General features: G+C 50.2%; 6 protein-coding genes across 6 annotated transcripts; 4 read left to right on the top strand and 2 right to left on the bottom strand.

The window, feature by feature from the left end:
* Positions 1-2: 2 nt before the first annotated feature.
* Positions 3-692, bottom strand: BDW70DRAFT_134656 (cytochrome b5-like heme/steroid binding domain-containing protein). Its single transcript, XM_073736550.1, has 2 exons — positions 399-692; positions 3-296 (listed from the first exon to the last, which is right to left on the bottom strand). Exons 1-2 carry the CDS (start codon positions 573-575, stop codon positions 219-221), a joined length of 255 nt encoding a protein of 84 aa, XP_073596719.1. The 5' UTR covers positions 576-692; the 3' UTR covers positions 3-218.
* A 213-nt stretch (positions 693-905) lies between these two features.
* Positions 906-4,292, bottom strand: BDW70DRAFT_159219 (putative mRNA splicing factor RNA helicase (Cdc28); the record flags this gene model as incomplete). Its single annotated transcript, XM_073740657.1, has 1 exon — positions 906-4,292. The coding sequence occupies one exon, from the start codon at positions 4,290-4,292 to the stop codon at positions 906-908; it is 3,387 nt and encodes a 1,128-aa protein (XP_073596718.1).
* Positions 4,293-4,662: 370 nt separating this feature from the next.
* Positions 4,663-7,025, top strand: BDW70DRAFT_134653 (uncharacterized protein). Its single transcript, XM_073736549.1, has 4 exons — positions 4,663-4,993; positions 5,064-5,343; positions 5,396-5,878; positions 5,935-7,025. The coding sequence occupies exons 1-4, from the start codon at positions 4,824-4,826 to the stop codon at positions 6,550-6,552; spliced, it is 1,551 nt and encodes a 516-aa protein (XP_073596717.1). The 5' UTR covers positions 4,663-4,823; the 3' UTR covers positions 6,553-7,025.
* Positions 7,026-7,867: 842 nt separating this feature from the next.
* On the top strand, positions 7,868-9,759 carry BDW70DRAFT_134652 (putative RNA binding protein). Its single transcript, XM_073736548.1, has one exon. The coding sequence runs from the start codon at positions 8,368-8,370 to the stop codon at positions 9,529-9,531; it is 1,164 nt and encodes a 387-aa protein (XP_073596716.1). The 5' UTR covers positions 7,868-8,367; the 3' UTR covers positions 9,532-9,759.
* Positions 9,760-11,505, top strand: BDW70DRAFT_134650 (putative cyclin-dependent protein kinase complex component). Its single transcript, XM_073736547.1, has one exon. The coding sequence runs from the start codon at positions 10,421-10,423 to the stop codon at positions 11,144-11,146; it is 726 nt and encodes a 241-aa protein (XP_073596715.1). The 5' UTR covers positions 9,760-10,420; the 3' UTR covers positions 11,147-11,505.
* A 70-nt stretch (positions 11,506-11,575) lies between these two features.
* On the top strand, positions 11,576-14,600 carry BDW70DRAFT_134649 (ankyrin repeat domain-containing DHHC palmitoyltransferase family protein). Its single transcript, XM_073736546.1, has 6 exons — positions 11,576-12,214; positions 12,280-13,083; positions 13,133-13,205; positions 13,261-13,525; positions 13,581-13,693; positions 13,743-14,600. Exons 1-6 carry the CDS (start codon positions 11,906-11,908, stop codon positions 14,390-14,392), a joined length of 2,214 nt encoding a protein of 737 aa, XP_073596714.1. The 5' UTR covers positions 11,576-11,905; the 3' UTR covers positions 14,393-14,600.
* The last annotated feature ends 1,844 nt before the right edge of the window (positions 14,601-16,444 follow it).

Raw genomic sequence — 16,444 nt, 5'->3', positions numbered from 1 at the left:
GTCCGAGATGCAAGTAGAAATAGACTGTATAACCAGTTTATCACGCAACATGTATGATATGCAGCTCCAACTCTAACACGGTATACAGACACTAGACGATGTCAAACACAATGTGGTATATAGTACTCCTCCAACCTTTCTTAGAGGCATAATCTGTTCCCATTGTGATCGCAACCCTTGCAAGACCAATAGTATTCAACAATCCCTTGCCGAGCAAATCACAGCTTCGCACCCTCCTTGACCTCCCCAATCTTCAACTTGGGCGCATACTTCTTCAGCACACCATCGTTGTGGTACTATATTCACAAGGAAGAACTAGTTAGCCCAGTGTTCACCATGCTGCACACGAATCTCGCTCACGCGAAGTCCATAAGAGAAAGACTGAAAAATGAGCCCACCTTCCAGAACTGCTTCGAGGCATCTTTCCCGGCAACACGCTTCAGAATCTTCGCGCCGCCTGGGTGCTCGTCTACAAAATTTGTAACGTCGTAGACGGAGTTGTCGACGATGATGTACAAGCCCTGGTCGGGTTTGTTGTGCTTGGCGACTTCAGCGGGTGTGAATGTTTTGCTCATTTCGGATGGCGTTTTACTCCAGTTTTCGAAACGGATATCGTGGATAAGCTTCAAGTGTGGATGTATGAACAATAACAAGTATGAGAGGCTGCTAAAGTATTTAGAGGTACAGGTGGATGGGGATGTCGGATGGGGAAGATGCGGGACAACAGGCTGGACCGACCGCTAGGACTGGAGTCGAACCTCGGCTCTGGAATTCCGGACTCATGCCGCGGTCTACTCGATTTGATTTGATTCATGGGGATTGTGATTGGTTTCACAGGACCGATTTCGAAATATGGACTTTTTTATATCCTCTTTATACTAATTATTGATTTGACTGTACATTAATCAATCACGACTCTTTCCCCCTACTGCCCCCTGCCCCTTCGGCTTCTTCTCTGTGCCGAGAGTCTCAAGGTCCTTCTTCTTGTAGTAATGCGGTGCAACCTCAACAAGCCATTCCGCTTGCAGAGGCATGTTGCTGCGCATGTATTCCTTGCTTGTGAGAACCAGCTCGAAGTAGATCACCCACCGCGGGTTCACCTCGAAGAGCGTACTTGACGGGTGCAGGTATACCGTCTGCCCTGTCTTAATGGTGCGGTAGCTGTCACCGCCGCGCTGGAGACGCGCTGCGTTCGGGAAGAACCCGGCGGTAATGGCTTTCTGGATCGGTACGATATTGTTTGAGCCGCAAGAGCTGACAGTTACCTCGACGCGATCGCAGAGTTTGGCGAGTTGATCGCGCACGTCGCGTGCTCGAGTAAGACTGCGCTGCTGGAGAAAGTTTTCTTTCGCCCAAACGTAGCTGAAGTCAGAGTCTACCCACTGGTTCCAGATGTTGAGGAGGGTAAGGTGGTCACCACCATCTTTGACGGTAAAGCGGTTGCGCGCGCTGTCTGCGTGAATCTTCTTGTCCTTTGGTCGGAAGAAGAGTGCGCTGGCTTCACCGAGCATTGAGACGATTGAGAGGACCTCTTCCACGCAGCCCTGTTTGTCGGCAGCCAAAATTGCCTTGGCAAGCATTGGGTCTGTTGGGAATTCAGCCATCTGCCGCCCAATCTTGGTAAGCTCTCCGCGGTCGTTCAGCGCTCCTAGCGCATAGAGCTGCTCCAATGCTCTAATAATGGTCTCCGCAGGTGGAGGATCCATAAAGTCGAATTCAAGGAGCTGGTCAATTCCCAGAGACTTTAACATAAGTATTACGCTGCTTAAATTAGTCCGCTGAATCTCAGGAGTAGTGCTCTCTTCCAGTTCGTTGTAATACGCCCACTTGGTATACAAGCGGAAACATTTTCCTGGACCAACTCGACCGGCTCGCCCGGCTCGCTGGTTCGCTGATGCTCGCGAGCAGGGAGTCACTACCAAACTCTCCATGCCGGTCCTAGGGTTGAAGACGTTCTCCTTGACGAAGCCGGGATCAATCACATAAACAATCCCATCGATCGTCAGACTAGTTTCGGCAATATTTGTAGCTAGGACCACCTTCCGCGCCTTGGGGGGAGTAGGCTCAAAGATTTTGGCTTGCAGATCGGACGGTAGATTGGCATAGATTGGACATATAATCATTTCCGGTATCTTATTTCCCAGCTTCCTCGCAGTTTCCTGTAAGCTCTGCTCGGCAGCCTCGATTTCTTCCTGGCCAGTGAGGAAGACGAGAATGTCACCCGGCCCTTGAGAAACGTGAATCTGAAAGACTGTCGTAATAGCGGCAGCAAGGTAATTGGCTTCCGGTTGTTGCGTGTAGTGGATATCGACATTATACATGCGCCCGGGAATATTGAAAATAGGCGCATTGTCAAAATAACTTTGGAACTTCTGCGCATCCATAGTTGCAGAAGAGATCAGCAACTTCAAATCCGGGCGTGCCTTCGCAATATCCTTCAAGAGACCACAGGCAATATCTGTCGGAACCGTACGTTCATGTGCTTCATCAATCATCAGGGCCGAGTACTGTCCCAAGTCCGGCTCCGTAAGGAGCTCACGCAGCAGCATGCCGTCGGTCATGTACTTGAGCACAGTTTTGTCGCTTGTGTTGTCTTCAAATCGAATAGAGTATCCAACCTCGTTGCCTAACTTGACACCCATTTCTTCTGCAACGCGTGCGGCCACGCTCATAGCTGCGACCCGTCGTGGCTGCGTGCATCCAACCTTCATCCCGTTCTTGGTATATCCTGCTTCATGGAGGTACTGCGGAAGTTGTGTCGTCTTTCCAGAGCCGGTTTCTCCAACGATGATCAGCACCTGGTGATCGTGAACCGCTTGGATGATTTGATCACGAAATTGGTATATTGGTAGTTTTTTGCGGGTGTCTTCAATGGTCTGTGCCTTCTGTTCCGCTTGGTCGAGCTTTTCTTGTAACATGCGCTGTTCCTGGGTCATGAGCTTGCGCGTTCCCTTCATCTGCGCGTCCATGGTAAAATTGATCCTTTGTGTATCATCAAAGACATACTCGTAATCGCCCTCATCCACAAACTCAGCTCGGTTGATCTGGGCTTTGGCCTTTGCAGTTTGTTCCATTTCCCATTCCTCATGCTCAGTGACGAATTTCTCCTGGCCGAGTTCATCACGCTCCACATACCGCTTGTAGAGAGCATCTTCCTTCTTCTTCCGATCAATCTTCCCCTTCTCCGTTATATAGTCCTCTGGCATCATATACCCATCACGATGGTCGTCAATGCGTAGTCGTTCCTCGGCGATGCGCAATACCTCGCGATTGCGCGCAAACTCTTCTCTCTCCCTCCGCGTCAGGTTTGGGTTCTCGCGCAATTCCTGCGTCTCTTCCGCAACCTGCCTTCTCAGCAGAGCTAGCCGCTCTGTCTCTCGTTTCTTGAGATACTCCTGTCTTGACCGCAATCTAAGGTCTGGCATGGCGGCTTCCCTGGCTTTGGCGTCATCTGCCAATGCTCGCCGTCTTGCAGCCTCACTATCCTTAGTCCGGTCCTCCACAATCTTCTTCGACCGTCTGTCGTCTTTGCTCGCTAACCGCTTCGCTAATGCATCACGCTCCTCGAGATCTCGTTTTCGCTCGCGCTCTTTTCGTTCCTCGGGATCCAAATCGGCCGAACTCGCCCTGGAACGCGGTGACGCGGATCCATCACCCAGCCTCGCTCTCTTTGATGGTGACTCCGCAAACTCCCCTTCAACATCCTGCCCTTCCTCCTCCAGAATCTCCTCATCGCCCCACCTATCTTCGAAGTCGTCAACGTCGCGCCGTCTTAACTTCTTCGATCGACGCCGGTCGCGGCTATTTTCGCGTTCCCTCTTCCGGCTCTCGTTCTTATCCCAACGATCACTGTGACTCTTACTATTCCCGTCTCCATCCCGACTCTTGTCGTGCGCCCTCCTCCCCCTTTCTTTCCTCTCGGCCTCAGCATTCCTAGGCCCTAGAGAACTCCCAGTCCCACTTACACCCTCATAATCAACCTCATCCATATCCAGAAGGCGATATTTCTTCTTCTCTGTCCCCGCCGCAATTGTTTTCGCATCTCGATTCCCGCTCCCGGGCCCAGCATTAGTAATTTCGCTCGTTTCAGACTTCCCAACCCGTTTATACAGTTCCGAACAAAACGAGCTAACCTCATCTGCACCCGCGTCCAGAAAAGGTGCTATCTTATCTTGGAGCGAAGAGGACGATTTGGCGGATGTCGCGGTGGCGAGGATAAAGTCGACAACAGTAGGATCGGACGCGTTCGCCAAGCGAAGGAGAGAATCGGAGACGAACGTACGGCTGTTCATATTGCTTTCTTTGCCAGTAATAACAGTATACTTGCTGGGAAAGGTCGGATGGGAAACGATTTTCGAAACCGGGTGATTCTTTGCGTACGTTTCGACTGTCAGAAGCAAGCATGCATTGTCGCCTTGTATATCAATGATTGTCTTTTATTGTTTGATATGCATTGGCATAAATAAAACGGTAACCTGACCGTTCAACTTGAGCCGAAGAACAGCTGGGTGATGCTCCGAAAGTAAGAGGTTGACGCCGAGCCGGGGAGAATCTCGCCGCCTTCAACGCTGACGCCAAGACATGTCCAGTTGGGTAGTGGTACCAGAACATCCAAGGCCAGTATTCCTTTCATTCGGCTACAATACACATTTAATCGTTTTTTTTTTACTGTGTATTGTCAATCAACATACGAAGATACAATTCGATTGAGTACTCGCCAAGCATGTCCGATGCTCTAAGCAGCTGTCGATGATGAATTTCGATTGTGGAGTTTCCCCGTTTCTACGGAGTAGATCTTCGCGATCAAACCCATAACAACAACAATGGATCCTCAAGAAGTGGTCATCTCAGCTCTGAAAGACAGAAATCTGCCAGAGAACCGCAATGAGATTGCAGCAGCTTTTCATGATAGGATAAACAGCGCCATATATGTGGAATGGGTGCAAGAACACCTCAACTCGGACACACTTCTATCGCAAGAGGAATTGGAACTGTAGGCGATTCCCTGCCCGTTTACCTATCAGCCATGACGCCTTGGTGCTAACGCTGAGTACCTGTCACAGGTATACAAAGCTCGAGGACTCAGGAACCTTGGCTGCTCTTTTCTCCAGCGCTAACTTCAATTCCACGCGACCCTTCCTGGACGACGACCTTCAGGAGGCAACAGAAGCGCTCAACATTTCCACAGCAGATATAGAGAAGCAAACAGATGTTTTGACAACTCAGTATGAAGTTTTGAGTCGAGAGCATAAGTGCAACAGCAATCGAGTATCCAAACAAAACAGGGAGGTGGAAAGGGTACGACGGAAGCATGACGCAGAGAGGCAGAATACAGCTGCTACGGTAACTGTCTCCGGATACAGATGTTTATATGCCACTGCTAAGAGGTGTACAGATCAGCGAATTGGCACACGGATTAGAACTCGGTCTCAAGAATGAAGCCGAGAAAACAACCGCGGACGGGAAGAAAATACTGGCCGCTTTGACGGCGCGGCTGAAAGGCAACGACAAATTACTATCAGACCTGGAGGCTCTTGCATCCGGAGTAAAGTCTTCTGACGGAGAGGTATCTATAATGAAACGAACAACAGAACTGAGCAGTATCCTCTCTCGATATATTGCGGAAGAGATATACTGCAGACTTGATCGCTTGTACCTGGAGAAAGTCCTCAACGATAGCAATTCGGCCCCAGGCGTCCCGACTGATAAGGATTTGGAGACAGTGGCCAGTCTGGAGCAGGAGATAGATTCTCTCTATCCCGAAATTGATATCTTGGCCGAAATATCAACCAAGCAACAATATGTTGAGCCTATACTACGGCAACTCCAAAAAAATTACGGCCAGTTTCGCATCGCCTGTCATCAGAAACTTGACCTTGTAAGCTCCTCCGTTGTCTTGTCTGCCTTGCCGCTTAACCTAACCTTCATTGCTAGATTTCAAAAATTATTGGAGACATGACGACCTCTACAGAAAATCTTATCACAAGCCTCCAAGGCCGTGAATCACTCTGCGCCACTCTCGAGGCTTTTGCATCTACATATTGGTCTGAAGTGGGTGACATCATTCCAGACTCGACTAGCTCAAGACGAGAGACAATGAGAAGGTTTTCCACGCAACCAACAGCCGTGGCAGCTCAGCCCGGAAAGCATTCAGATCCGTGTCCTGACTCCGAGTGTTTAAGTGGGCTGTTACGCCGCTTGGGCCTGTCAACCGAGGCTGTCTTCCATGACCCAGAAGCTGTAGGAGGAGTCCAAGCCTTGCTCACGGCACGAAAAAACATGCTTGATGGGCTGCACAGCTATGGCATTGCCAGTGACTCACCACTGGCGGCCGAGATGCTGCCGACAGACCGGGCAACCAGGCTTCTTACTTCAGCGCTTCAAGCGGATTCCTTGTTCACAACCTCTATCTCGAGCGTGGAACATGAGAAAACCCTTTCGGAGCTCGAGTCCAGGCTCAGCCGTATCCAGAAAGGCATCGAGAGAGTCAAGCATGATGTTGTCTATCAGAGAGACAAGAACCAGGAAAAGTTCCTTGAAAGATGGGGGTAGTGTAAGGATTGGTGTCAAACTGGGGCCTTACTCGACTCCATGGCGTCAGTGATAGAGTTTGACATTTTCCGGCTTGGAGCGAGCAGTGTCTGTACCAACATGTCTGCCTAGCGGAACCGGTTTCAATTCCAGTCATATCTCAGTCTTCAAAGGCCAACATAAGCGATGTATACCATTTGCTGGGCTGACTGTGGCTGGTGCCGTGGCACGTGGATGTTCCTGTCAAGTGTAATAAATATTGACCATGACGAACAATCCCCGATACTCGTCCAAGGCAGGAGCTTCAGTGAAAATGGAGTTTCTCCAAGCTATGTCTGCGGGCTCTTTTCTCTACTCAAAACGGAAGTTATTCTGGCCTCTGAGGTAACCCGCTAAATTGATTCACGGGTTCTGTGCATAACAGAGACATATTTTAGATACCAAAAAAGGCTCGAGTTAGGCTTCAAGCTCAAGTCAAATTTCTTTGAGAGCAGCCAAGCAATCCCTCTGCCATCTACTTTAGATGTTCGACCCTGGACACCTGCGCACAGCCACCAAAGCCCACAGCCACATCCCGGTCCCAACCACAAGGCCCAATCATCCAACATCTACACGCGCATTTCTCCAACCACCTTGAAAATCAAGGTCATTCCTCACCTGCGGTAAGAAGTGTTGGAATGACATGCAACCAGGGGACGACCTTAGTAGCGCGTATCGGCTCGTCCCGCTATCCAGTCGCTTCTTCTCCGATTCATAGCAGTCAACCAGATACTGCAGTCATGATCTCTCTCAGTAACTTCTGACCTCTATTTTTGAGTTTCAGAGGAGACAAATGGTTAATAATAGTCCACTGTGACATCTTCAGTTTCAGGCTCAGCAGCCCTACCTCACACTGAGGAAGGGAGGCTCCCCCATTGGTAAGTCACCTGCTCTTTGTCCGACCCGGCGCTCATGAACTTTGCCCGGCTGACTCGGTTGTCCATGGAGGGGCGGACCTAGTGACTAAAAGGCAATTAATTGAAGTAGAAGAATATTCTTGTAAAAGCCAGGTGGGAAAAAGATGAGATGAGAGAGCTGAAAACTGCCAGGGATGGTGGGCTGTGCCAGATCTAGTGTCGTTTTCTGCTAGCTTTTACGTATATAGTGTTGGGGTTTGTATCTTCAGCCTTGTCGGCCTGCTAGTGATGCATGCTAGGCTGCAGTGGTATATGAGGTTAGGCAGGTACCCGGTCCTAGTAAGACCTGTTCCCGGGCTGGGAGATTACATGCATCTCGTTTTTACCTTTCAGAAGGCATTTTTCTGGGAGCTTTTAAAACAGTCTATTCTAAACAGATATAAAGACGACTTTTTTTTTCAGCTCACTCCAGTCTTAAAATATACACGCTTTGTATATATAAACAGAGAAAGAAACCTCTGACTGATACCTCAATCCCGATACAAAATTAGGCGCGTGCTGTTGAACCCATGACGTCGACCACATGTTCTTCATTCATGACTGCACTATGAGGGAGGCTATTTTCCTCACAGACTAAACAGTTCAAGGTAATTCCATCCTTTGTCAGTTGCTGCTATGTGGGATTTTTATGTTTTTGTTGCTGTTAGCCCTTTGTCGGGGGACCTATCTGGCTCGGAAAGAAGTATATCTCGATCGAGCCAAAAAACACTTCGCCTATATTTGTACTCGAGACCACCTCACCTACTCGAATTGCGTGTGCGCAAGTCGAAAAATCCGATATCGGTCTCCCCGACTCCATAGTGTTTTGTCCTGCCTCAAGGATTGACGGGAATACGGGACGTGCCTTGCTGAGAAAACATTCACTGACATATATACCTAAATGGAGATTCGAACAAGAAAGATCATTCACCGATACGTGCCCAAAGACGGAGGAGGGACATGCAGGCGTCCCAAAGTCCTTGACAGAGACGAATACTACTACAGGCGCAATGTCCAGCACATACGGCCCGAGGAGAAGAACTCACCATCGTACCGCATAATCGAAACAAGGGAGCCATTGCGATCCCGGACAAGCCTAAACACATTGTGGAGACGGGATACACCGCCGATCCGGAGTAAGCCGTTCAAGATGCGCATGCCGTATACAATAAGACGGGTGCCATCAGCGCCAGATGATTGTGGGCTTGAACCAAGAGGCCGGAATAGGTCACCTCGCCCTTTCATCGTTGATTCCGCCCCAGAGATACGGTACGCTTGGCCAAAAAGCGAAAGACCAAGATCTCTCTCGCCCGAAATCAGGTGCGTTTCACCACGAAGGAAGTCTTTGCCTCTACCTCGAAGACCACTTCCTCAACGATCAATCTCCCCATCCCTGAGAAGGGAAACAGAAACAACCGTTGTTGTCGAAGATCCCCCTCGACAGTCGCGCTCACTGGAACGCCCCAGACGGCCCAGGCCTCCACGCGAGCGGACGCCGGTAGTCGAGCGCGAACCAGTTAGACGAAGATCGCGTGCTGTGGAAATTCACCAGACCCCAGAACAAGCACGGGGACGGACTGAGAGCGCAGGGCGACGACAGGTCCGATTCGCAGAGGACATCGATTATGAAGAGTGCGGAACACGGCCCCGACGGTGCAATGAATATCAGTTGTCTGAAAGCGATGACGACTTTCGAGACGAATTCCGGCGGCGCATTTTTGAGCGCAGGGTGCCGAGAAATATCGATGACAGGCCTAGATATCGGCGCATATCACCTGAGAGATCATCGTACCAGACCACCGACTTACCACGGGCTACAATCAGACCGAATCGTCTTCGGCCTCGAATCATTCAAGACGGGAACCGTGAAATCTTAGAAGCCGGTGATCGTATCTATGCCGAGGCCCGGAGAAGAAGATATGAAGATCGAGATCTCCCCGACTTGGTGACACATTCAACTGCGCGATGGAGACGTCGATTTGACGATATCCGGGACTTCAGCTCTGACGATGACAGTTACATCCGCAGCGCAGGCTCATGGCGCTATGGTAGGCGATGGCTCTGAGAGAGCATGTCTTTCGGTTTCGGTTGCTTGGGTTTATATTTTGGGAGTGGCGGAAAGTCTTTCATTTACCGATTTCTTTTGTTTGTGTTGGACATTAAAGCGGCGCTCAAGAGGACGGAGTCAGGCCATGGTTTCGAGTTACCAACAATATAACCGAGTCATTCGATCAACTTGAATATCCCTGAATGATAAATATATGCTGATGATCGTGCTCTCGGTATCAATTTCGCGAGATTCTTGGCACCGAGGAACCTTCGTAGTCTATTACAGCATGCGACAGATGGCGGCTACTTAAGTCAGGGAAACGCCGCCCGATAAAACACAAAGACTAGTGTCTGCCCGATCAGGTCAGAACCCACAAAGGTTTCATCTCAACTGAGACCAGTATCCATGATGGTACCGCGAGCTTACATTCACCGACTTGCTTCATAATGAGATATACAGACCAGGCGACGGTAGTGCACAGCAAAAAGTGATCTAAATCGCCTATTTGACTTGTCTACTCGCCTCTTGAATTTCTCTTGGGCAGGTGCTGCGGCCTCACTGTAGGTACTGTTTCGATCGATTCCTGGATGGCTTGCCTAACAGCTCTTGCTGTAGGTCTACACCCCTAACTCGAATCTCGAATTAAACACCTTTGCGGAACTTCGAAGCCGATGAAACGACTCCTTTAGGTCACCTCTTCATCCTCCATCCCGCCCTGAGCCCCTCTACAACCCCTCGCCGCTTCTCCGTTTTCAAACCGGCTTGATCTACTACGTGTGCGAAAAAGAGTTCGGGCGCAGTCCGACCATGCCCCTTTCATCACATTATCGCGGTATATCTATTGATACAGACGTACGTTCCGCGCATCTATACGCATTCCATCAACCGACCGCGGTAAGTCACGATGAACAGTGGAGTCGGCGAGGGAGAGGGTGAACCTAGCCTCGATGCTACAAACGCCCAGCAGGTGCTCGGGTTATTGCCATTGCCCAAGGAAGTAAAGTATGACCCTAATTTTCACCGTCCGCATATAAGCGCCATCAGGCCAGAGAACGCCATGGAACTTCTGTGCATTGCTGTGGACATGCTCCTGTCCTTGTCAACAACACGCGCGCTAGCTGGCGATGATTCTGAGCCTGGTGTAAGGAATGAAGTGTCCAGTGGCGAGAATACACCGACACGGGTGGAGGAGTTGCGTTTCCATCCCCATAGTCATGATCTCACACAACAGTCTCTTCTGTGCAAACGGTTTCTCTCGAAGCGAGAACCACCAATAACACTGAAAGAGTACCTTACGCGATTCCATCATTACTGTCCCTTATCCACTGGGGTGTATATTGCCGCCAGCTTGTACATCACCCGAATAGCCGTCGTTGACTCGGTTATTTCAGTCAACCGGAAGAACATGCATCGCCTGGTGCTAGCTGGGCTGCGTGTAGCGATGAAGACGGTTGAGGATCTTGTCTATCCACACAGCCGAGTTGCTAAGGTTGGGGGTGTGACAGAACGAGAACTCACGCGACTGGAGATCAGCTTCTGTTTCCTCGCGGATTTTGACCTACGAGTTGACGAACAGACACTGGATAACCAGGCCGGAATTCTGCATTGGTACATGGAACACCCAACGTGACTCCGGGTATGGTGACTTGCGCGAGCCATTGCTTGATAAGGCAGGATATAGGAGATTTTATTCAAAGCTCGCTACCGTGACTAGACCAGCTGACCTGGATTTGGCGTTATCGCTCGTCGCATCCAGATACCCTTGATTGTATATGACTCTCCTGGATACCTCTTTGGTATTTATCAGCGCTAAGACATTTTCACGGCAGGTGAGGGTTGGGATTCGGAATCAATACGGCTGCCTAACGTGACCCGAGCCGACGGCCATGCAAGTGCAGAGGTTACGGATGGATGCCAATTCGCGCGTAGCCCGTTTGCTTGTGTTTTCAGGTTCCGATAATATGGTAGAAATAAACCTTGAGGACGGAGTTTTATTGCTGTAGCTCATGATTCAGTAGTTGTAGACCTGCAGCGCACGCCGTTCCTCCACGTCGTAATTCCTGAGGCGTGAAAGTGATCGTCCCTTCAGCCCCGGCCAGTTTCAGGTAGTGTTGCAGCCTCGCCTCCCCAGTTAGCAGCCAAAAAGCTTTGAGCCAATTTTTTTTTCCCTTCATGATACGACCTTCTCTTCAATTCTTCACTTTTAGACTTCAGTGTGAGAAAGGAGCATTGTCTTTTTTCGTTTTTCACGACCTCCGCATTGCGCTTTGAGCCGTAGCGCCTCCCCGAATCTCCATCGTGTCACCTCCGCCTCGTTCTTTTTGATCCTAGTAATCACCAATAGTGACCGCGTTCGCGTCGAGCTCCCTACGAGGCCAGAAAACGGAGGATGTCTTCCGGGGATCCTCCATCTGGGCTTCAAGCCAGCGGTAGCAACGGTTCTGCTGCCCTGGGCCTGAGTCCCCCTTCCGCGCCCTCTGGCAAGAGCGCCGCAACTCCTCCGAAGGTTGCTACCGATGATGCTTCCGTTGAGCTCAGTAGCATGAGATCGGAGCGCAGTCCGGCTAAGTCCATTCCGTTGGGTGAAGATATTATGCAGGTGGCTCGAATTGGGGAGGTTTCGGTTATGCAGAAGCTGTTTGACGAGAAAAAGTTTACTGCGAACTACTCCGACGAAGAAGGGATTACTCCGTTACATGTGCGTCGACCTTCCCGGGACATTTGGGCTAGAGAATACCATTCTAACGGTATACTTACTACTAGTGGGCTGCGATTAACAATCAATATGCGATGTGCAAGTTCCTGATAGACTCTGGAGCTGATGTGAACGCGAAAGGAGGAGAGTCAGTTGCGACGCCCGCGATGTGGGCAGCTCAGCGGTGCCACTATTATATCGTGCATCTGCTACTCCAGAACGGCGCCGACCCTCTTCTTACCGATGTCCAAGGCTACAATATCCTCCATCTCGCGACGATCGACGGAAACGCATTTCTGCTTGTCTTGCTCCTACATCAGGAGATACCGGTAGATGTTGTTGATCAACAGGGACATACGGGGCTGATGTGGGCGGCTTATAAGGGATATCCGGCGTGCGTGGACCTGTTTCTACGTTGGGGCGCGAACCCAAACGCAGCCGATGATGGCGGATTAGCGCCCCTTCACTGGGCTCTTGTCAAAGGATCATTGCCGTGTGTCCTAAAAATCCTCGAGTATGGTGCGGATCGCTTCGCGACAACGACTGACGGTAAAACGCCGGCTCTCGTAGCGCAGGAGATGAACACGAGGCATGTTTGGTACCGTGCTCTGAGCGAATGTGGCTATGATGCGGATGGGAACAGAAAGGTCCTTCCTATGGGCTTGAGCCCGTATGTGCGGGACAAAGCCATTATGTCCAAGTTTTTCTTTTTCTGGCCATTCCTCCTTCTTTTTGTGGTTCTGTGGATTCTCAGCAACATGGTCGTATATTTCGCTATTCCTATCGCCGCATTGGCAGTGTTTGGACTACAGTGGGTAGCCAAGAAGGCTGCCAGTCAAGGCCCCTCAGAATTCAGAATCATACAGAAAACGGTAAGAGTGAGCTTGCCGGTCTCGTCGCAACTTGCTGATTGTTTGTTAGCCATTTCTGGCTGGTGTTTTTGCCGGTTCATTATTTTGGGTGTTCGTCAGATATGTGCTTTATGTGTTGCCAGGTAAGGGTTCCCTGGCAGGTTGACGCCTTGAAACTATGCTGATATGCGGTCCTAGCGACATATTCCACGATTCCCTTTCTGAACCTAGGGTTTGTGGTATTTTTCTCCCTGACGACGTACTTCTACCTCTATTCCATGGTCGCAGATCCTGGGTATGTGCCAAAACTTGGCAGCAGGAATGAACAGCGAGCAGTGATTGGCCAGCTGTTTGAGGAGTGGAAGTTTGATGAAGAGAATTTCTGCGTATACTGCATGATTCGAAGGCCTCTACGTAGTAAACATTGCAGGCGCTGCTCGCGGTGCGTTGCAAAGCATGATCAGTAAGACCTCACCTAAACTAACCATAGCATGACGCTAATATCTGTATGCGCATAGTCACTGCCCCTGGATTGATAACTGCGTGGGTGTCAATAACTTGCGGCAGTTTGTTTTGTACATTCTCTGCTTGGAAATTGGTATTATTTTGTTCCTGCATTTGTCTTTCAACTGTGAGTACTAGCAATCCCGGCTTGAGACAAGAACTAATGTGGCTGTAAGATATCAATGGATTGCCCGCCCCGGCGGAGCCAACCTGCAATATTCTAAATGACCAGATCTGTAGCTTTGTGCTTCGAGACACCTTTACGCTTCTTCTTGATGTTTGGATAGCTATTCAGCTGGTCTGGGTGACTATGCTCGGCGTCGTTCAGCTCGTTCAGGTGTCTCGGAATCAGACGACGTACGAAAACATGCGAGGACACTCGTTGGATCGAGGCCATTCCAGCACACGGGCTTTTGCTTCTGCCGTCACAGCGGGTACCACGTCCCTCGACGCGGCTGGTCTCTCAGCTTCAGGCCAAGGCCCAAATCCAGCGCTGGCGCAAGGCGGACATCGGCACCGGGGTGGCTGCTTGAAGCAGTGGTCATCTCTCCTCGGTTTCGATACGTTCTTCGCAACCGCGCGGGATGGTCTCCGAGACGGCCCCCGTGCTGCACGACCGAGGAATCCTTTCTCACGCGGCATCGTTACCAATTGCCGGGACTTTTGGTGCGATCCGGCGCCATACTTTGGCAAACGGGAACCTGGCTCTGCCATGCTGGGCGGCGAAATTGTCAACTATAACCGGATGTATGAGTCCCCGTCGCGGATGCATAGTAGCGGCGATTACCGTAGCGTGGCATACGATGAATCGGCAGACATCGTTTAGAGCAAGCAACTGTTGGCGAAGCAGGAACGTTGGCATGAAGTTCAGGGGGTATATTGATTACTGAACGATCCCATTGTTATGTCTCTTATGTAATGACGGGCTTGTTCTTTGTATAGTGTTGCATATACAGTTCCAGCCGCTTGTATATAGCGAGGCATGATTTACATTCCATGATAATGTGTATTTCTTTTTCTTTTCCAAAGAGTAGTCTGGCCCAGTCAAAGTATCCAAATCGTTACTGTGCTGCGAAACTCAGTAGATGAAAAATACGCCCGTATTGTTTCTGACTTCCAATCCACCAGCCGCAGAGAAGCAGGTACAGTTACCAGGAAACCCGAAGATCCGATATCGCACATGGTCTGTAAAATTTCCATTCCCCTCCCCCATCCCGCACGTCTTCGGTACCGTCATATTTCCACCTTTAGCGTCTTGACGAGTGGGCCTCTTGAAACCCAAATCCCACACTAGCATCTTATCTCGGCTAGCAGCTGGGTTGGCTGCCTTGGCCCTTGGGACTGGGACTGAGACGGAGGACGCGGACTGGGATCGGAACGGTGAACTGGCCGCACGTTTGGGCGTGGGCGTAGGCGTTCACAACATTTATTTAGCTCAGCTGTTGTGTTACACTGCTTACCTGCCCAGTTGCTGTATATCGATAGCTTTATAGTATGGGCGGAGTTTTAAGGGAGGTTAAAGCTGTACTCCGTAGTTGCCCGCATCGTCAAATTCTACTGTATTGTGAAATTCAGTCTATTGTGGAGATGATGGATTTGATTGATCGATTGATAGGGCTGGCCAGACTACGGTACAAGGATTCCATGATCATACCATCCTTGCAGAGTCGAACAATGACATGACCTCGCGATGGTCATTGAACTGCCCGTCAGAGTCAGACTCAGACAGGATCGATTCATAAGAACTCGAGTCCACTCAATGGACTAATAACTTGTATGTGTCATTCGCTGCTCCGCCGGCCTGCAGGACGCACGTGAAAGCAGGCCCGGACGCGGGCCCCGACCTGCTCCGACCAAGAGCTCTGGGCTGGCGAGCTGCAAATGCAAACTGGTAATCTGCAAGATCCGGCTCCGGCGGAATCTCTCAGCAGAAATGAGGTCCCTGGTACGACTCCGTACCTACATTTAGTATAAGGGCCTAGGGGTCTGATTTCTTTACCGAGTCCAGGGACTGTATGTATGCAGATCGCAGTCAAAATTCTGGTATCTGCATTGGAGATTACAGAGATTTATCGATGCATGTCAGTTCAGACTGTAGAGACCTTGCCACTAGAAATTTACCACAAGAGATACCGTAAAGTGGTCGTTTGCTTCCCTGGGTACTCGGTAAACTGAAAGTTCTGAGCAGGAACTACCCACGATGGGATCAGACGATGGTCATATTCCGTGTTAGAGCGCAGGATATCCCGTATGGTGTGAACACAAAGATCAGCAAGCCACCGACGAAGGAGGGAGAAACAATGGGAAAAATACTCAGACTGTCGAAAAATGTCCAGGACCTGCGACTGGACGAGTCGCTGAAGGAAAATGAGTAGTGTATTGTGGCAATTGAGATTTGCTTCTTCAGCGGTTTAGCAGGGCTAGGCGCGCGGTCTTAGGTACGGACTCGGGCTTGATCTCTGGATGGAGTCGTAATCCGCGGGCATTTTTCTTGGTGGTGGGTACAGAGCGTGGGTGTCGGGAACTTCTTACGTAGGAGCTGTGGCTAGAGCTGATCGAGTTCAATCTGATATGATTGATAAAATTATCAACCAATTTGACTTCGTGAGATCCCAGCAAATACGAGTTTCTGTATCGAGTTCATTGAAAGCTTTTCCAACCGTGTGGGATACCTGCAGACATAATATGCGAGTAGTTTGCAATCTGGCGAGGAAAACAACAGGGATCAGCATCCTCCCAGATGCCCACAAAAATAGCGGGAGATTTGGAAAGTCGCCTGGCAGGAGTCGGGATTCAACATGGCGCCATCTGATAACGCTCAGAACCGCCAGGCCCTGGCCCAATCGCCCCTTAGCGCCACAAATGCAAAAAAAAAATT

Source organism: Aspergillus foveolatus, assembly GCF_047715535.1.
Source record: "Aspergillus foveolatus strain CBS 279.81 unplaced genomic scaffold BDW70scaffold_19, whole genome shotgun sequence".
In the NCBI taxonomy this organism is placed as follows: Eukaryota; Fungi; Ascomycota; class Eurotiomycetes; order Eurotiales; family Aspergillaceae; genus Aspergillus; species Aspergillus foveolatus.
This window is presented reverse-complemented; position numbering and strand designations above follow the sequence as displayed.